General features: G+C 40.3%; 1 protein-coding gene across 1 annotated transcript in view; it reads left to right on the forward strand.

Annotated features, from left to right (window-relative positions):
- EHF (ETS homologous factor) overlaps positions 1 to 15,839 on the forward strand; it is a 36,232-nt gene that overhangs the window by 12,409 nt on the left and 7,984 nt on the right. Inside the window, exons 3-7 of the mRNA XM_021402795.1 lie at positions 8,358 to 8,457; positions 11,037 to 11,282; positions 11,596 to 11,655; positions 13,935 to 14,003; positions 14,095 to 14,163. Of these exons, the coding sequence (XP_021258470.1) occupies positions 8,361 to 8,457; positions 11,037 to 11,282; positions 11,596 to 11,655; positions 13,935 to 14,003; positions 14,095 to 14,163 (541 nt within the window). The 5' untranslated portion in view covers positions 8,358 to 8,360. The remainder of the gene's footprint in view (positions 1 to 8,357; positions 8,458 to 11,036; positions 11,283 to 11,595; positions 11,656 to 13,934; positions 14,004 to 14,094; positions 14,164 to 15,839) is intronic.

Below are 15,839 nucleotides of genomic sequence, written 5' to 3' on the forward strand. Positions count from 1 at the left end.
GTGCAGTGGCAGCATATGTCGGACTCTATACGTCAGAGTAGCTGCTGTTTGAGAAGCATTTTAGCATCTAAAGAGACCCAAACATGAACGAAGCTACAATTTTTGTCATTATTTGCTAATAACTGATCAGTCACACAGACAATGTTAGCAGCATAGAAAGCAGATCCCCCAGCACAGACTCTGTCTTCAAGGCAATGCAGAGAGAAGCTGTCGTGAAAGGTGGAGGGAAGTGGTTGGGGAAGCAGAGCCAAGGGGAAAGGAGAAGGTGTTAGAACACGATGGTAATATTTTGTTAGCTGATGAGGTTCTTGCCTAATTATAGGCAGGTAGTTTGTCAAGCTACAGGGGCATCTAGAGTGCTTTTTGGCCATTTGTATATTTAGTGTATTGTAAGCAAAAGAAAGGTGTTTAGTAAAAGGAGATTAGGAAGATGAGCTGGCTCCTGGTTAGAGGAAGGATGTACCGGAGAGATAGGAAGGACATGAAAGAAGGTATGGAGTTGTTCCATGAGGTGTGGTATAAAGTGCTGAAAGAAGAATAAAGAGCAAAGGCAGTTTTTCCCATTATTGTGTTTTCCAAGACTCTGTGCCCCTGAGGCAAGACTGATGAACCTATTGCAAATGACTTCTAAATACTCAGGAAAAAATGGCTGGCCCAAATTATCATGAACTTGTTGAGGTGATGCAGACAGCAATAAAAGGAGTACTGTATGCCAGTCAAAGCCACACTTTGCAGCATCACCTCCAAAGAACAACAACAAGAAAAACCTACTTTTTTGCCAATTATTTGCAAACATATCTACGTATTCAAAAAATTCTGAGCATACAATCATGCAAAAATGACATGAGCATTTATCACAAGAAGTAGAACCTTTTCTTGGCTTGCTTTTAACTTAGCTGTGTGCCTATCTCTGATATACAAATCTCTGAATGGACCTTCTGCAAGAGGAGAATGAGATTTTTGACAGCAAAATAAATTATGCTATTTTATTTCTTACTCAAAAACTAGCAACATGGCAAGAAGAGGCATATCTAGGCTATGATGTGAGGAAGAAGCTTGGATCCCAACCACTGGATCCTTGTTGAGAGGCAGGTTCACTGTTTCCTTTGCTAAGGTAACGTAAGTGTGAGTAACATTGGCAGAAGTGCCAGCATTTGGCAGTTAGTAGTGTCAGGCACATCTGTGCCTTGAGGACTGTGTGCTTGTAGTTGGCTGTTTGCTTCTGATTTAGAAAAACAAACAAACAAAACCTACCTTGAAATTCTCTCTTATTTTCATTATACTAAGTAGTACCTTGAAAATTGAAGCTAGTTCATATGAAGATTGTGGATTATGGAAAAAAAAGGAGATGGAGGAAAAATACCCTATGAGACTTTGCATATAATCAAGTAAATTTTTGTTTTTTTGCATTCACAAAGTGAACTTTGTTCTTGCTCAAAAAGGAAACTGAACTATGGTTTTGTCTTTAAATTACATCATTAAAAGAGAGATAAGAACCAAACCCTGGAGCAGAGGGGTAGCTCAGATACAGATCTAGATCCTAGCTTTTCTACTCAGGCTTCTCTTTGGTTAAAATATATATGCAAGATTTTGAAGCATCCATATGAACATGTTAAAACAACCACCACATATCTCTTACAAAAGTTGCCTTGTAGTGCATCACGAAAATCAGATCTTTAGTAATAAAAGTTTCCAACCAAGCTTTATTTGACTTTGTTTATTGTGATCCTATCTGCAACACAGGTAAATGCTAAAAGCTCTTTTTCTATTCATCTTCCTTTTTCTGGTCTTTCAGTTTACCTTCATGTGTACGTTTAATATACAAGGTTCAAAGAAAACAAAAGAATAAACCCAGCTCTTCCTTTCCAAAAGCCCACAACAGTAGATGATCAAGGTCTCAATATAGCCTCTGAAAGCTTACCAAGATCCAGTTTTGCACATGCGAAGGTGGTTTTATGCATATGAACCACAGCTACATACACCAGAAATATGGAAGCATAGGAATGTGCAGTTCAGAGGAAAGAAAAACATTAGCCCCAAAGCTCCAAACCAGAATCTGGAATACAAAGAGTTTGGGGGATTATTTAGAAAATTTTCTTATAAAAATGATTCGTTGAACTTTACACTCGCAGTGTGGTTCAGTAAACACATTTTGTTGCTGTAGCCTAAGAGTACGTATGACGGACTAAAAATGAAATGCATCAAACACTGCCTATATTATATAACAAAAACTGAGCCTGATCATAGTAACTTTCTTCACAGCTCCCAACGAGTTTGGAAACTTTTTTTTTTTTTTGTGGAATATGTTTATGTGGAATGTGACATTAGTGGTGAGTATATCAGCCAGGCCAAGCTGCATGGGCTTTCACTGGAACAGTAACTTGCAGGTCACAGCGAGGTGGTCCTCAGCTGAGCTTTTAGTTGCGAATTGGATCCCTGCTGGGAATTAGGCTCAAGGGAGTTTTTTGTTGAAGGCTTCTGTCTGCTTTTTTGGACACTAAAGCAAGGGGATGGAAACAAGAAGGTGTGTGACTGCTGTATGTGGATCTGCGTGGTCAGGAGAGATCTTAACAGGAAAAGATCACAGTGAGCTCTGACAAGGATGTGTCTTATCTGGGATTTTGGCATAGACACTGAGGATGAATGTGAAACTTTTGCAAAATAGACAGATAGAGACCATAAGGCACTCTTAGGGTCATCCTTAACTGTATTTATCTGTGCAGTGGCTCAGAATTAAACTCTGGTGCCCTGGTAATAATGCACATTAAACGAGAGACAAAACAACAGAGGACAGAACGCTCATAGTAACATGTAAACAGGCTTTCAGCATTCATGTATTCAGTTTGTACCTTCCCTTGCTACTACTGGAGATGTAAAATAGGTGGTTGGAATGCAAAGCGGCTAATTGATCATACACATTTCAAGTACAATGCAGTTGTGTTTCTGAAATAACCGTATGTGTAAAGCAGGTCCACCTGCTTTGTTGTACATCTCCTTTGTTTTTGATGTCTTGAAAACTCAGCCCACTGTCATCTTTTGAGTTTTCAAGAAAAAGCTTAAAATCAAGAATCTGTTCCTCTGCAGCTGCAGTTATTATCCGGTATCATTTATTTGAGATTGCTGTTTAACTGCTTGACTGCAGTCCAAGGCGCAATAATGGTATAAAAGATTTAACATACTCTGTAGATACTTGTTCCATAAACTCCAAGCCCTGAAAAGCAGGGATTGTGTCTTCACTGTGTACATAACATACTTCAAAGAAAATAGGCCCAGGTGAAATCTATATTTGAAGTTCAGCCATGATGGTAAAAGGGGAAAAATGGGGAAGGATCCCATAGATAAATGCGCCAAAAGAGATCCACCCTTTTGGACACGCCAGGAGGAGCTGCACTGAGCTTGTCTCAGCTAGAAGTCACTTTCAGACTTTGCATAGCTTACGGGTGGAGTCATAGTTTAATAGTTTCAGTCAGTTTTGCCTTAGATACTTTTTTTGTCTTTTGCATAGAGTGTGTATTACAAACCAGAAAGCTGTATGGTTCTTTCCCCTATGGGCTCCACACCCCCTCATATTTGTAATTAATGAGACCCTTAGTTCAGTTCAGTGTTATAATGTAAGCAATTGTACAAATCAATGTTAGAGCAATCGCTGTGGTTGGAGTTCTTTGGGATTCAATCATTTTCTCTGCATTGCTCATTCTCCTTTCATGTTGGGTTCAGCATTTTCCTGTCATTTAATACATGGTGTTCTTGAAAGATTTGAGTTCAAAGAAAGGAGAAATCCATTATTTGGCTGTTAAGACTCATTGGGGTGAATGTGGAAATGGGGATCAGAGTAATTTGCTTTCAGAGCACACCTGTAGTGCAATAAAATAATTTGCATGGAGTGCACTTTATACTGTTCAAGGTTCAAGGATTTGTAAATATGTTTTTCTGCAGCTCTGGGTTTGCTCCCTTGCCAGGCCATGCCTTTTTCTGGTACCACCATGCACTCAGAGTGGTCAGGCAGCCAAGATAGATGAGAGGAGCAGAACAGTTGAGCTCTGGTCACTGCAAAGTGGCCGGGTGATGGCTTGGTCAGAGCTCCTCCTGACTCCAGCGAGAGCTTCACTAAGAGAGGCCTTCAGGCTTTTGGCTTTGAATATCATCTGAAATATCAAATGTAGGTGAAAGAGCTTTTTTTTTTCTGGGTGCACTCGTGCCCTCTAGTAGGACTCTCTGAAAAGAGTGCTGTTTAGCACCAACGCACAACTGTATTTAACCTGACTGATTGAGTAATGTGTTGTTTGCTTCCTCTTGTAACTGTGCCGTTTTTCTGGTAGTGTTTTAAGATTATAATTCAAAGGTGTCACATCTTTAGTGGAAAAAACTAGGAATATGTGTACAGATATCTGCAATGCACACACAAGGGTGTATGTGTGTAAATATGTGTATATGTGTATGTATGCATATATACACACAGAACATTTCACGTGTGCTTTCAGAGACGTATCCTAAGATTTTTATTTTGTTTTCCAAAATCTCTTCTTATAATCCCTTTTTAGCATGGTTTCCTGAGGAAAAGAGGCTTTTGTGGTTATTTTGTCTGTATGTTGGCTTTTGCAATTGGCCTTTAACAATCTTTGAGCCCCATTGCCAATTTTAATTAAATTTGATATGGGGTAGAAGTCTCAAAGATATGAAGTTCTTACAGGATTAATGAAAACAGGCTGCCAAGTAGAGGAGAAAAATCTATTAATACTCTGTCTGAAAGAAGGAGTGAAGCTTGAGCTCACTCCTTTAAGACAACGAGATATTATGAATGCCCCAACCGTGGGAAAAACTTCAATCAGCACTCACATCTTACTAGACATTCGAGAATCCAACCACAAGATACACATTCATAGGAAACCAGGCTTCATTAGTTCCACCGTTCACTTTGATATATGGCATACGATTAAAAGAAAACTGAACATATTATGTGTCCTTCCCCTTGAGGCTTCACACCCTTTAACCAGGTTTGTCTGTACACAAGGGAGATTTGAGGATTTGGCCCTAAACTAATGAAGAGCACACCCGTTCCAATATCCTGACTCGAAATCTTTCCAAGTATGGGATGAGACACTGCTCTAAGCATAAATCTGTCATGAACTTGTATCAAAGAAAGGCATATACTGGATGAAACGAAGAAAATCACAATTTCATTTTCATAGGGAAAATATTCTTGAGCATGATGTGCACACTTCCAAGCAAATTCATGGAATTTATGTTAGTGGGACTTTGCATTCACCCTGAACAAAGTGCTAGAAGTCATTTCCAAATAAGCAACGCTCTTGCATTAAGATACGGGAGGTGACCTGGCAATTTTCAAGTTACAAAAAAAACGCAACCTGGTGCCTTGAATGACACCTATAATTTTGGGAATGTTGGAGTTACAGCTGATTCTAGTCCTGTGCCAGTGGTTACTGTCCTATCACAAATTCTTCCTCTTGTGAACAGCTGTTCCCACAGGTGATGTGGAAAGATAAGTTATTCAGGTTGAAATGACTTGTATAGCTTTCGAAAAGAGGATGTACTGATTGATTAATTTGTAAAGCAAGTCTCACACACATTGTCTGAAAATACTATTAATGTTATTAGGAATACTATGAAGAGCAATTGTCTGCTAGACTATGACAGGGGAATAAGATTTCAAGGAAGCACATCAGAAATCAGAATCTAGGGAGAAGGCTTTTGGAGTGCTTCTACTCAGTGCTTTAATGTGTTCTGCTTACTGCAGAAACTATGCAAGACTTATTTTTTGGTTTATGTAATTTTTGGTTTATTTAACTTTCCATAGCTTTAGTCATTGAACCAAAGTGTCATAGTATCTTTTGGCTTGGAAATTCAGCTGATTAGTTAGGAAGAAAAGAAAACAAGAATTTACGTGAATAGAATTTTCAAAGCAAAGATGCACAGGACCTTGGACATGGAAATTATTTCAGTTTGTACGCATACATTTTCCCAGACACATTTTTATTTCCACAAGTATCAGGCATTAAAATTGTGTAGAATTCCATAAACTGCTGAAACTGGATAAAATGACATAACACAGTACATGTGAATCCACGATGATCTCTTCTGAAAATTTGACTTTACATCTGCCGGTTGAAATTCAATATTAAATGCCTGCTACATTGTTTTAAAAAGAAGAAGAGAACGTACCAAGCTATGTTCCTAGGAGAGTTCTGTTAATCCTCAAGCTTTATGGTTTTCCCTGCATGCCTGGTATTCTACCTCACCTTTATTTGATAATGTAATAAGCTTTTTGTCATGAATATTTCACTTGTATGAAATCTTAAGAACATAATTAAATCTTAAATGATTACGAGTCAATGAAATAAATAATTTGATAAATCTTTCAGTCTGTATCTTCTCAGAGGTGTATTTACTTTCAAACATGCATAGTTGCTTAAAATCATCTATCTCAAGTATGATAACTGATATTCATGTTTTATGCTGAATGTCTTTACAATCAGTGTAAGAAAATGAAATCTTTCCAGACCTTTCCCCCCTCAGAGTACCAACTCCCCTGGCTTTAACACAGGGCTAAAAATGTCTTCTTTTCTAAATTGCATAAACTTACTGACTGATACTCCCATCATCTTTTATTTAGCCATGGAATTTAGCTGTAGAGGGACGACAGGTATTGCTTAATTGCTGACATTTTGTACCATCACATATCCACTATGAGAAATAAATTTCTCCTCACCAGTAGTCACTGAATCACAGATTTGTTAGAATTAAGAGTGGAAAGCATTATGTCATTCTGTGTAATAGAAAGAAGAAAAGGCACCGAAGTAGGATATACTGTAAAGGACCATTCCCTGTGGCACATTTCCTAAGGCTTTGGATTTTTAAGTAATTCTCAACAACCTCTCTCCCTTTCTAAATGTATATAGATGTGGAGTCAGAAGAGGAAGAGAGACTCTCCTTAAAATGCACATATTTGTAACTTTTACAAATTTCATAATTTATTGCAAATAATGGAGGGATATGTCAGCCCAGATCTTTTTTACGCATTTCTTTCAAACCAAGGCTGTGACTCTTCCTAATGACTTCTTCTACCAAAAATGTTCTTGGTATGAGCTTGAGGGGGTCTGACAGGGCTCTCTGTGAAAGTTTTCTCATTCGCCTCGGTGGGGAAAAGGCCAAGACCAGCATTTTTAATTTTCGCAGGTGCATTTTTTTTATTTCAGCCTCTCTGTAATTTCAGAGTGATGTCTAGCTACTTTCATGTGCCTTCCTGAGGTCTGGAAGTTTCATTCTTACAGACTCCGTGGCTTTTGATTTAGAAGGTTTTTGAACAACAGTTTGTTCTGTGTGTACTTATATAAGAGCAATGTTCTGAAATCTTTATAATATTTTAAAAATTACTTTTCTAAACTCTTGAAGAATGTTCATGCTGTGTGGTTATAATGTATATTTATAAAATTGCAACTTTAAACCATTGAAAGATAATAAAAAAGTCACAACTACCTGTAGTTGTGGAGTTTTGTCTATGTTCACTGAAATGATTTATCACATGATAAATATGTGATATTTTTCTAAAATACCACGTAAGTAATTTTGCACAAACGTGTCTAACCAAAATAAAGAACAGTTTTGCTCATGATGCTAAAGCTAACATAAGTAGAAAGGAAAATTTGTGTCATATGTCTCATTTATGAGATCTTTGACTGCCCAGCTTTTCAGTGGTTTGAAAAGTATTATCTGTGCTGTCTGCAACTGAGAATGGGTTAGGGACACTGCTGACATGGATCAGAAAGAAACTGAGCCAGCTGAGATGATGTTCCCTGTAACATTACCTCCTCATAGTGTTTATATGTGGGTCCCTCTGTGTGAAGGAGGTTCTGAACAAGAGTTGTTATCTTGAGTTGTTGTATAGTTTAATTTGCAGTTACTGAGTCTTTTCTTTCTCCTAAAAAAAGGAAGAAAAGAAGAAAACCATATTTTAATCACATTTCTCTTTAAATTAAAAAAAAAAAGTCGAACAGTTTTGTTTTTTGCTTCTCAAAGCTTGGCAGTTTTCCTTTATTGCTCTGTCAGGATCCTTGTCTTTTCATTCGGCTTCATTTCTGATTACGGATTATTCATTTATGGATGGGCAGCTGTAGAAACTTGCTTCTTGCATATGCAAATCAAGCATGGTAATGTTTATCATAAGGAGATTTTGTGGCAGCTGAAAAGGGGTTGTGGCAACATGTTCTTGATTTCAATTGTATCTTCTACAAATGGAATTGGCTTGCTCACTTCACCTTCAGTGGATTTTTTTTTTTTTTTACCATTTACCTTTTGGACTAGACACTGCTCACTAAGCAAGCTGTTCGATTCACTTACAGATCATGATTTTGGAAGGAGCTGGCAGAATGAGTATCAATTCCAGCAGCAACCTACTCCACCAGCAGCCTTCCTGGACAGATGGATATTCCACGTGCAATGGTAGGAGGAATTCAACAGCTCTGAGCAATGTGTTTTTATTTTTTTGGTGGGAGAGGATAGCCAGGGGTAGATGGGACTACTAAACCCTTAAATATGTGCAAGTATTACTTTTCAGTGATACTGGTTTACTGGAGTTTCACTTCATGTCGGAAAATTTCCATTTGCTACCTTATTTGTAAAAGCTAGACTTAGAAAAGGTAGGTTTCTGTAAGTGACCAGTTTATGGCTTATTTTGTTACTGCTCCTTTTTGTTAAAATGAATTTCAAGGTAGCAAAAGAGCCAGAAGTTCCCTCTTCTGAGTCCAGAATTCTTTCTCTGTCACATTTACCCCTCATGCCCTCTCTGAACCAACATTACTCTTCAGCACTAATCACCCCTCCGGCTTTTCAAGGGAGTAGTCTTTTTGCTCCTTTACTGTATTTGCTTTTTCAGCTCAAATTACTAGATAGCTATCTAATTAGACTGGTGTTAGGGCACTCAATAGCTTGTGATCTGAGAACTTTGTTATGCACGGAATTGTCTCTTTAATTCCATATATACCTTCTAATGCCTAAGAGCTAGTGATGACTTTTGCACCTAAATTAACTTACAAGGTGTCACACAGGGTGAAATTTATTATATTATTTTTGTGATGATATAGCTGCACAGATACACATTCTCTCCGTATATAAAAATACAGATATAGGTGCATAGCTAGACATGCAGTGTTTCATCTAATTTTATTTTCCTCACCCAAAACAGTGTTTTGGAATCAATGCGTAAACCTTAAAATCTAAGCAAACATGTTGCAGTTGTTCTTCTAATCTACCGAATGCTACAACAAAACTTACAATGGAAGTTCCTATTCAGTGAAGCTCTTGTGTTTGATTTTTTTTTTTAACATGTAATTTCTAAATACAAAGAAATACAAAAGTGAGCTTTGTGTAAATGTGCCAAGCTGCCTATAAAAGAATAATGGCAAAAAGTCTTGACTGATCTTGCATAGGATCTCGTAAAGATAATGGTGGATTTCCCATTCAGAGATCCTCAGGATTCACACGTGTTTTGGAGTTGCGGGAAACTGAAAGCATAGGCCAGCCTCTACAGTTACCTACCCCCTCATGTCCATTTACCATGCTAACTCCTTCCTCACACTAAAGACTTGCGCTTACATTAGAGTCTTTAAAAATTCTTGACTCTTCTGAAATGATGGGAATAAATATCAACCTCCTTTTCAGGGAACACTTCTTGGTTCCTTCAAACCTTCATCTGCCAACATACCAAAGTCTGAATCATTTCTGTACTCATTCCCCTAATCCTTCGACAGCAGGATGAGAAACCAACCTAAAGCACTGACGCAGATCTTGCTGGCCAATGTTGATAAAGGAACCTAAGTAACTGTGGGCCTTTTTTGTGTTCAACCATGAGTTCACACTGTGCATTGTATCTCGACTAAAGAGACCTGAGGTCTAGCTGAAATGATTTCCTAAAATATTCCAGCTCTGTTGCTTGTGTCTTCTAGCCATACCCCTTGTTACCCCTATTTTTCACAGTTGTGTGGGAAAGACTGTGAAGGACCAGATTGGTACCAATGAGAGAAGCCATATGCTGGAGTGGAGCTAACTCAGAGCTAGGCCACGGCAGTCTTTCCTTTTCCCATAATTCAACCACCTCTGCAGTCTGTAATTCCCTCATCCTTAAATGAACTTTCTTGTTCTTGTGAACATTTTATCATGCTGCTGTCTCTGCCTGGCCTTCCCCCCTGTCCTTCTTTCCCAAGGAATAAATTGCACTGAACTCCTTTTGCTAGCTTTTCTGAGAGGCTGGATCAAGGCAGTCCTACCTTTGTATATCTTAAATCTTATCTTATCTTGTGTAATTATCCTGTCCCCGCATATGTTTCCTTTCATTTGTACACATAAATTATTGTCATGTAGTGACATACAACTGAGAGTGGTTTGAAAGACTGACCAAGAAAAGATTCAGACATCCTAAGAAGAAAATCAGGCAGTTCCCTTAATGTCAAAATGAGTTTTACAATTATATTCAGAAATCATCTTACCAGACTACAAAGATAACATGCATTTCTTAGAAGGTCAGCTCTGCCATGAAGTTGCAGACCATACTGATAGATTTTTACATTAGAGAAATATGAGTGCTTTGTTTTTACTGTTTGTTGGCTGAATTCCACAATTCATATTGAGTCTCTATACAAACAGAATTTCCACTGCTCATTATGTGGATTTTGCAAGGCTTTTCTATCATTTTCTGACACACTAGAACATTTTTCCCATGCACAGATCAGCACTCCTTGTGACAGTACTCCTGCACTTTATCTTCCTCCAAAGAATTTTTGGTATATTTAGCCAACGTTACTAAATTCATTCCTACTCATTCAACTTCTCAAGAGAGGTGTAAAGTAGTATCTTTCATTTTTAATTGGAAAACTGAGTAAAAAAAAAAAAAAAGATTATTTTCTCCAGCAGTAGAGCCCAAGTTTGTGGACTTCCAGGGCACGAAATTTAGGTATATAACTTCCTGTCCTCAGCATAATCCCATGGTGTTAACAGAACCAGTTAATACCCGTTTTCTTCTCCAGTGTCCAGCAGTTTCTATGGAACCCAGTGGCACGAAATACATCCGCAGTACTGGACCAAGTTTCAGGTCTGGGAGTGGCTGCAGCATCTCCTTGATACCAACCAACTGGATGCCAACTGCATACCCTTCCAGGAGTTTGATATCAACGGGGAACATCTGTGCAGCATGAGTCTGCAGGAATTCACTCAGGCAGCCGGGACAGCAGGGCAGCTGCTTTATAGCAACCTTCAGCACCTAAAATGGAACGGTAAATAGATAGTAAGCTACATGGGGACAGATATGCACGTACAATTGTCTGAATTTTGGAATCTTCAGAAGCCACTTCTGAAAACTACCGGGCAAATCTCATTTGCTGTGTTTGCTATATTGCTTATGCCTAACTGACTGTATTGCTGTATCACTTATGTCATGCATAAGCCAGAAGGATCAAGAGAAAGAGTTTGTGCCCCACTCCAGAATTAGCTCTCTGGCTCAACTGTAGTGGTTTGTGCTTGGAGCTGTATCTTTAATTCTTCTGTGCCTGTTGTCATATGTCCTATCTGCCATCTGCTTTCTTGCAGGTCAGTGTGGAAGTGACATGTACCAATCTCATAATGTCATTGTGAAGACAGAGCAAACAGGCAAGTAACTGCTGGGTGACATCTTTTTATGGTGACAAAAAGGGGAACTTGTCCATTCCAAGGGAGAGAGATCACAGCAGTATTAATTGCAATGCGAAGTGTTTCACACAGAATTAAAGAAATAACACAAATATCAGTCAGTCAATTTTTTGAAGCTTCAGGTAGCACTACGATACCTTTTTATGTGGCCGCTTTTTGCTGGGAGACTACTGTTACGCCACCAGTCTACACTAACGTTCAGAGTTAGTATAGCATTCAGTGGTCCATGAGTGCAGCTGTGTGGAGAATGTCATTCTTTTCTTCATTCAACAGATTTCAAAACAATTCACAGTATTTTAAGTTGTTGGTTTTGTTTTGTTTTTTAAGAGGAGAAATATTTTGGTGTGAAGTGCTGTTAGCGCATTGAAATGTGAGGAAACTTCCAAACCAAACATATTTGAGTAAAAAAATTCAAAATGTTACATTTCAGTTTCTTCACATTTCAATGAAACTGAAATTCATAGTAGTATTTTGGATTGACCAAGCCTGCATTTTTCCTGCAGCAGTCCTTTATTCCATTGTATTCATAGCTAGATGCCTTTCCTGTCAGGGCTTTGTTTCTCTGGGGAAAGAACTTCAGCTTGGCTGCTCAGTGCACTTTGGGCACAATTGTTGTGCCAGTTCCTTTCCCAGGACAGCTCCGTCTGTATCTGAACACTCCCTTATCACACTGGTCCCAGCCTCATTGTCTGTAGATGTATTCATGACCCATGTTTTAGTATCTCCTGGTAACAGGAATACAGATTGGTAGTGTGAGGTGTCTCTGACAAATACTGCCAGACAGGTCATTCAGTGAACCCAGAGGAGCCCAGCCTCCTCAGCCAGGGACGCTCTTCACCTTCTCCTTGCAGCGAACAAGCATTGCAGTCCACTCCCTGCCTGTGCCTGCATGGTATGGGTGGCATGCATGCAGCAGCCTTGATGCCTGCCCTGTAAGAAACTACAGTAATTCTTTAAGTCCTGATTTATGAGATCCTGGTATAATGTTAGTCTGTCCTTCCACTAGAGAAATACACAGGGCTCTGCAGAGTACCTCTGCCACACATCCTGGAAAGATCAAAGCCCACTGCTGACTCGTGCGCCTCGCTGTGCCCGGTGGTGGGGTGGTGTGGACTGGTGCAGACTGGGACTCCATCTGAGCTGGCAAGGATGGGCTGGTGGTTCAGGGGGAAAGCCTGCCTTGTAGGCACTGAAACAGGATGAAATGTGAAGACAAGCTGTCTCCCCACGTTCTGGCTGGCTAAGGCCTGTTTTCAGAGGCAGCACTGGGCAGATCAGGTGTCCAAACAAGCAAAGGGTGTGTGCTATTGTAGGAACACAAGCTCTGGGTGCCCAAACATGCAGCTATTACTTAGCATGCCTGCTAAATTCCTGTGTCATAAGCAGTAACTCAGCCAACCATGATTATTTAGCTATAACTTTTTTTCCCCCATTTATATGAACGTGAAAAAAATAAGTAAAACACAGAATTGAACTTTACATCTTATCCTTTCTGAGACTGAGTTCAAAAGAAAAGTAAGTGTTTAAAGCTTCTAACCTCAAAAATGCACTGTAAAAAGAGTATTTCCTGCTCACTGTACAGCTTATAAAGGTAGTACTTTTGTATGTATTGATCCACCTGACCAGAAGGTCACTAAGACGTTTTACTCTTTAAGCTTACTAGTGGCTTTTAGGTTTAGGATGGGGACTTAAGTGTCTGAAATAAAATGGCCCCACGTCTAGGATTATGCTTTGATGTTTCTCACCATGTGCTTACACATGAAGCTCCGTCTCAGAGGGGACTTTCGAGTTCCACAGTTATAGAAATAAATGCTCATTATAAGCATTCTCTTGTTCTACTAGATATTTGAGAACACTTTCATTTCCATGGCACCAAAGAACTGTCATAATCACCAGGGGCTGAAACTTCAGGACCGGATTGGGTAGAATCAGAGCTGTTCTGACATAGGAGAGTTCCTTCAAGTGCAGGCATAAATGATGTCTTAGGAAAGGGAAAAGGCTGCTATGTTATTTCGTAAGTCAGTGCTTTGTGTAAGTACATTTGCCTGAGTATGCAAACCCTCGTCCACACTTTGAGAGAAAGGAAGTAATTTTTCATTTAGCCCCTTCAATTCTCAGTTCTCTTCGCTGTTCCTTTTGCAGATTTCTTACCCCTTTGTCTGTCCGTCCTCAATATTCATACTTATACAAAAAAACGTCCTTTTGTTGATCTAATTTTCCTTGTTGTCCTCCACCTTCAGATCCGTCGTTAATGGTGTCCTGGAAAGAAGATAATTACCTGTATGACAGTGGCTATGGTAGCACAGTAGGTAACTACCTTCACCATACTTCATGGTTGTCTGAGGTGGCTTTATTGTTGTCAGAGGACATTACTTTAAATGTTTTCTTTTTAATTCCCAGAGCTATTGGACAGCAAAACATTTTGTCGTGCTCAGATTTCTATGACGACACCGAGTCACCAGCCTCCTGGTAAGGAACTTATAATTATATTGTTAATTGTTACTTCTCCTAGAGCTACCAACATATCATAGTCTCTGTGGTCTTCAGTTGCAGGATTGAATCTGAGCCTCCAGTCATTTTATCCCAAGCAGTACTGATTCTGACAACTCTTTTAGCTATCATTATTACCGTAGCTTCTCTCTTCCCTCCACGTATCTTTTAAAGTGACTGAGTCAAAGGGGAAGATGTTAGGATCTGAGACACAAGATGTTCCAGCTCAGGCATCTGCTTTTCTGTGGGGTAGCCAAATGTGGGCAAATAATAGTCTCATTCGTCCCCAGAAGTGGCTGCAGTTCCCTGCTGAGCTGGTCATTCATGTCAAGTAGGTTTGGGGGCAGGTTGGGGGCAGCTGCTGGGCACTGTAGGGCAGGCCTGGAGCTCTCTGCCCACTCCCAGCCCAGCCTGTCCCCAGGCAGGCCCCGCATGCCGTTTCACCCCTTCTCAGAGCTCCACGAGGCCACAGGAGAGATATGATCTGCCTGCTAAAGGGCAGGAAAAAGAGCAAATCCATTTGATGCAGTGCCCATTGAAACTGCGGGCAGGGCACACATGTTGGGGTGCTCTGCGGGGCACATTCTGCTGCAGGCAGCAGGATGGAGGCGAGAGCGAGGTAGAGGGAAAAGGGAATCTGAGGTCATGAGGCAGTGAGAAAGGGAGAAGGAAAGGCACGGTCCTCTTAGGAGGCTTTCAGGCAGATAGGCCTGAGGGAAGCAGGTAGAGGTTGTGGGGTAATGAGGGAAGGCACGCTGCTGGGGATGCGGCCTCACAGGCGCTGTCTCTGCAGAGCACCGAGGGCTGCGGAGCTGTGGCTGCCCCTGTGCCCACCGCGCCCCTGCCTCCTGGCACCACTGTGCTTGCTACTGGGATGTGCGGCTTAAACAAATGCGCTTGGCAATAAATTTAATAAAAGAGAGAAAACCTAACTTGAGAAAGAAAACTGCCAAAACTTAAAAAGAAAAAAAAACAACGTCAAAACCCCCATTCTGTTTGCTTTCTCCGCCGCTTCCACCCACTCTGCTAAGATGGCTGCCAGGAGTTCAGAATGCTCTGGTGGGACCGGGGACCTGTCAAACTCCTGGCGCGGTGTGTTTACCCACTGACTGCTTGAGCCTAGAGCTAGGGTGGCACGCCAAGGGCACAGCCTCCTGTAAAAACTAAATTTGTATATCCCGTAAAGAATATGGCTCATTCCTGAATCATATGCAAATACCCTGCAACCTTTTGTCACAAGTTTTGCAAGACAGCTTTGTTGAAACTGCATTGTAACTCTTTTCATCTGTCAGGCCGCGGCCTCCCAACACGGCGTGTTTGAAACCGGTCTCCATGTGAAAGGGAGGCAGAGCGAGAGGCTGTGTACACAGCTGAAATCCAGAGTAAATCACCAGCCAGGCAGAAGGCAACTGAATCTCCGAGAATAAATCTCCAGCTAAACAGAGCATAACAAACATTTGCGAGCAAATTGTGGGGTTTTTAAATGGAAAGGATTTAAATAAGAGGGCAAATAAAGGACCTGGTCCTGTGTCCTCACCAGGAATTCCCACAGGCTTTTAATAACATCGGGGGATCGTAATCTGAGGAAAGGCAGTGAAATAAGCCTCATTTTACTTTTTCCCCCCAAGCTGAGTGAGGTTCAGGCTGGTTCCTGC

Source organism: Numida meleagris, chromosome 6 (assembly GCF_002078875.1).
Source record: "Numida meleagris isolate 19003 breed g44 Domestic line chromosome 6, NumMel1.0, whole genome shotgun sequence".
In the NCBI taxonomy this organism is placed as follows: domain Eukaryota; kingdom Metazoa; phylum Chordata; class Aves; order Galliformes; family Numididae; genus Numida; species Numida meleagris.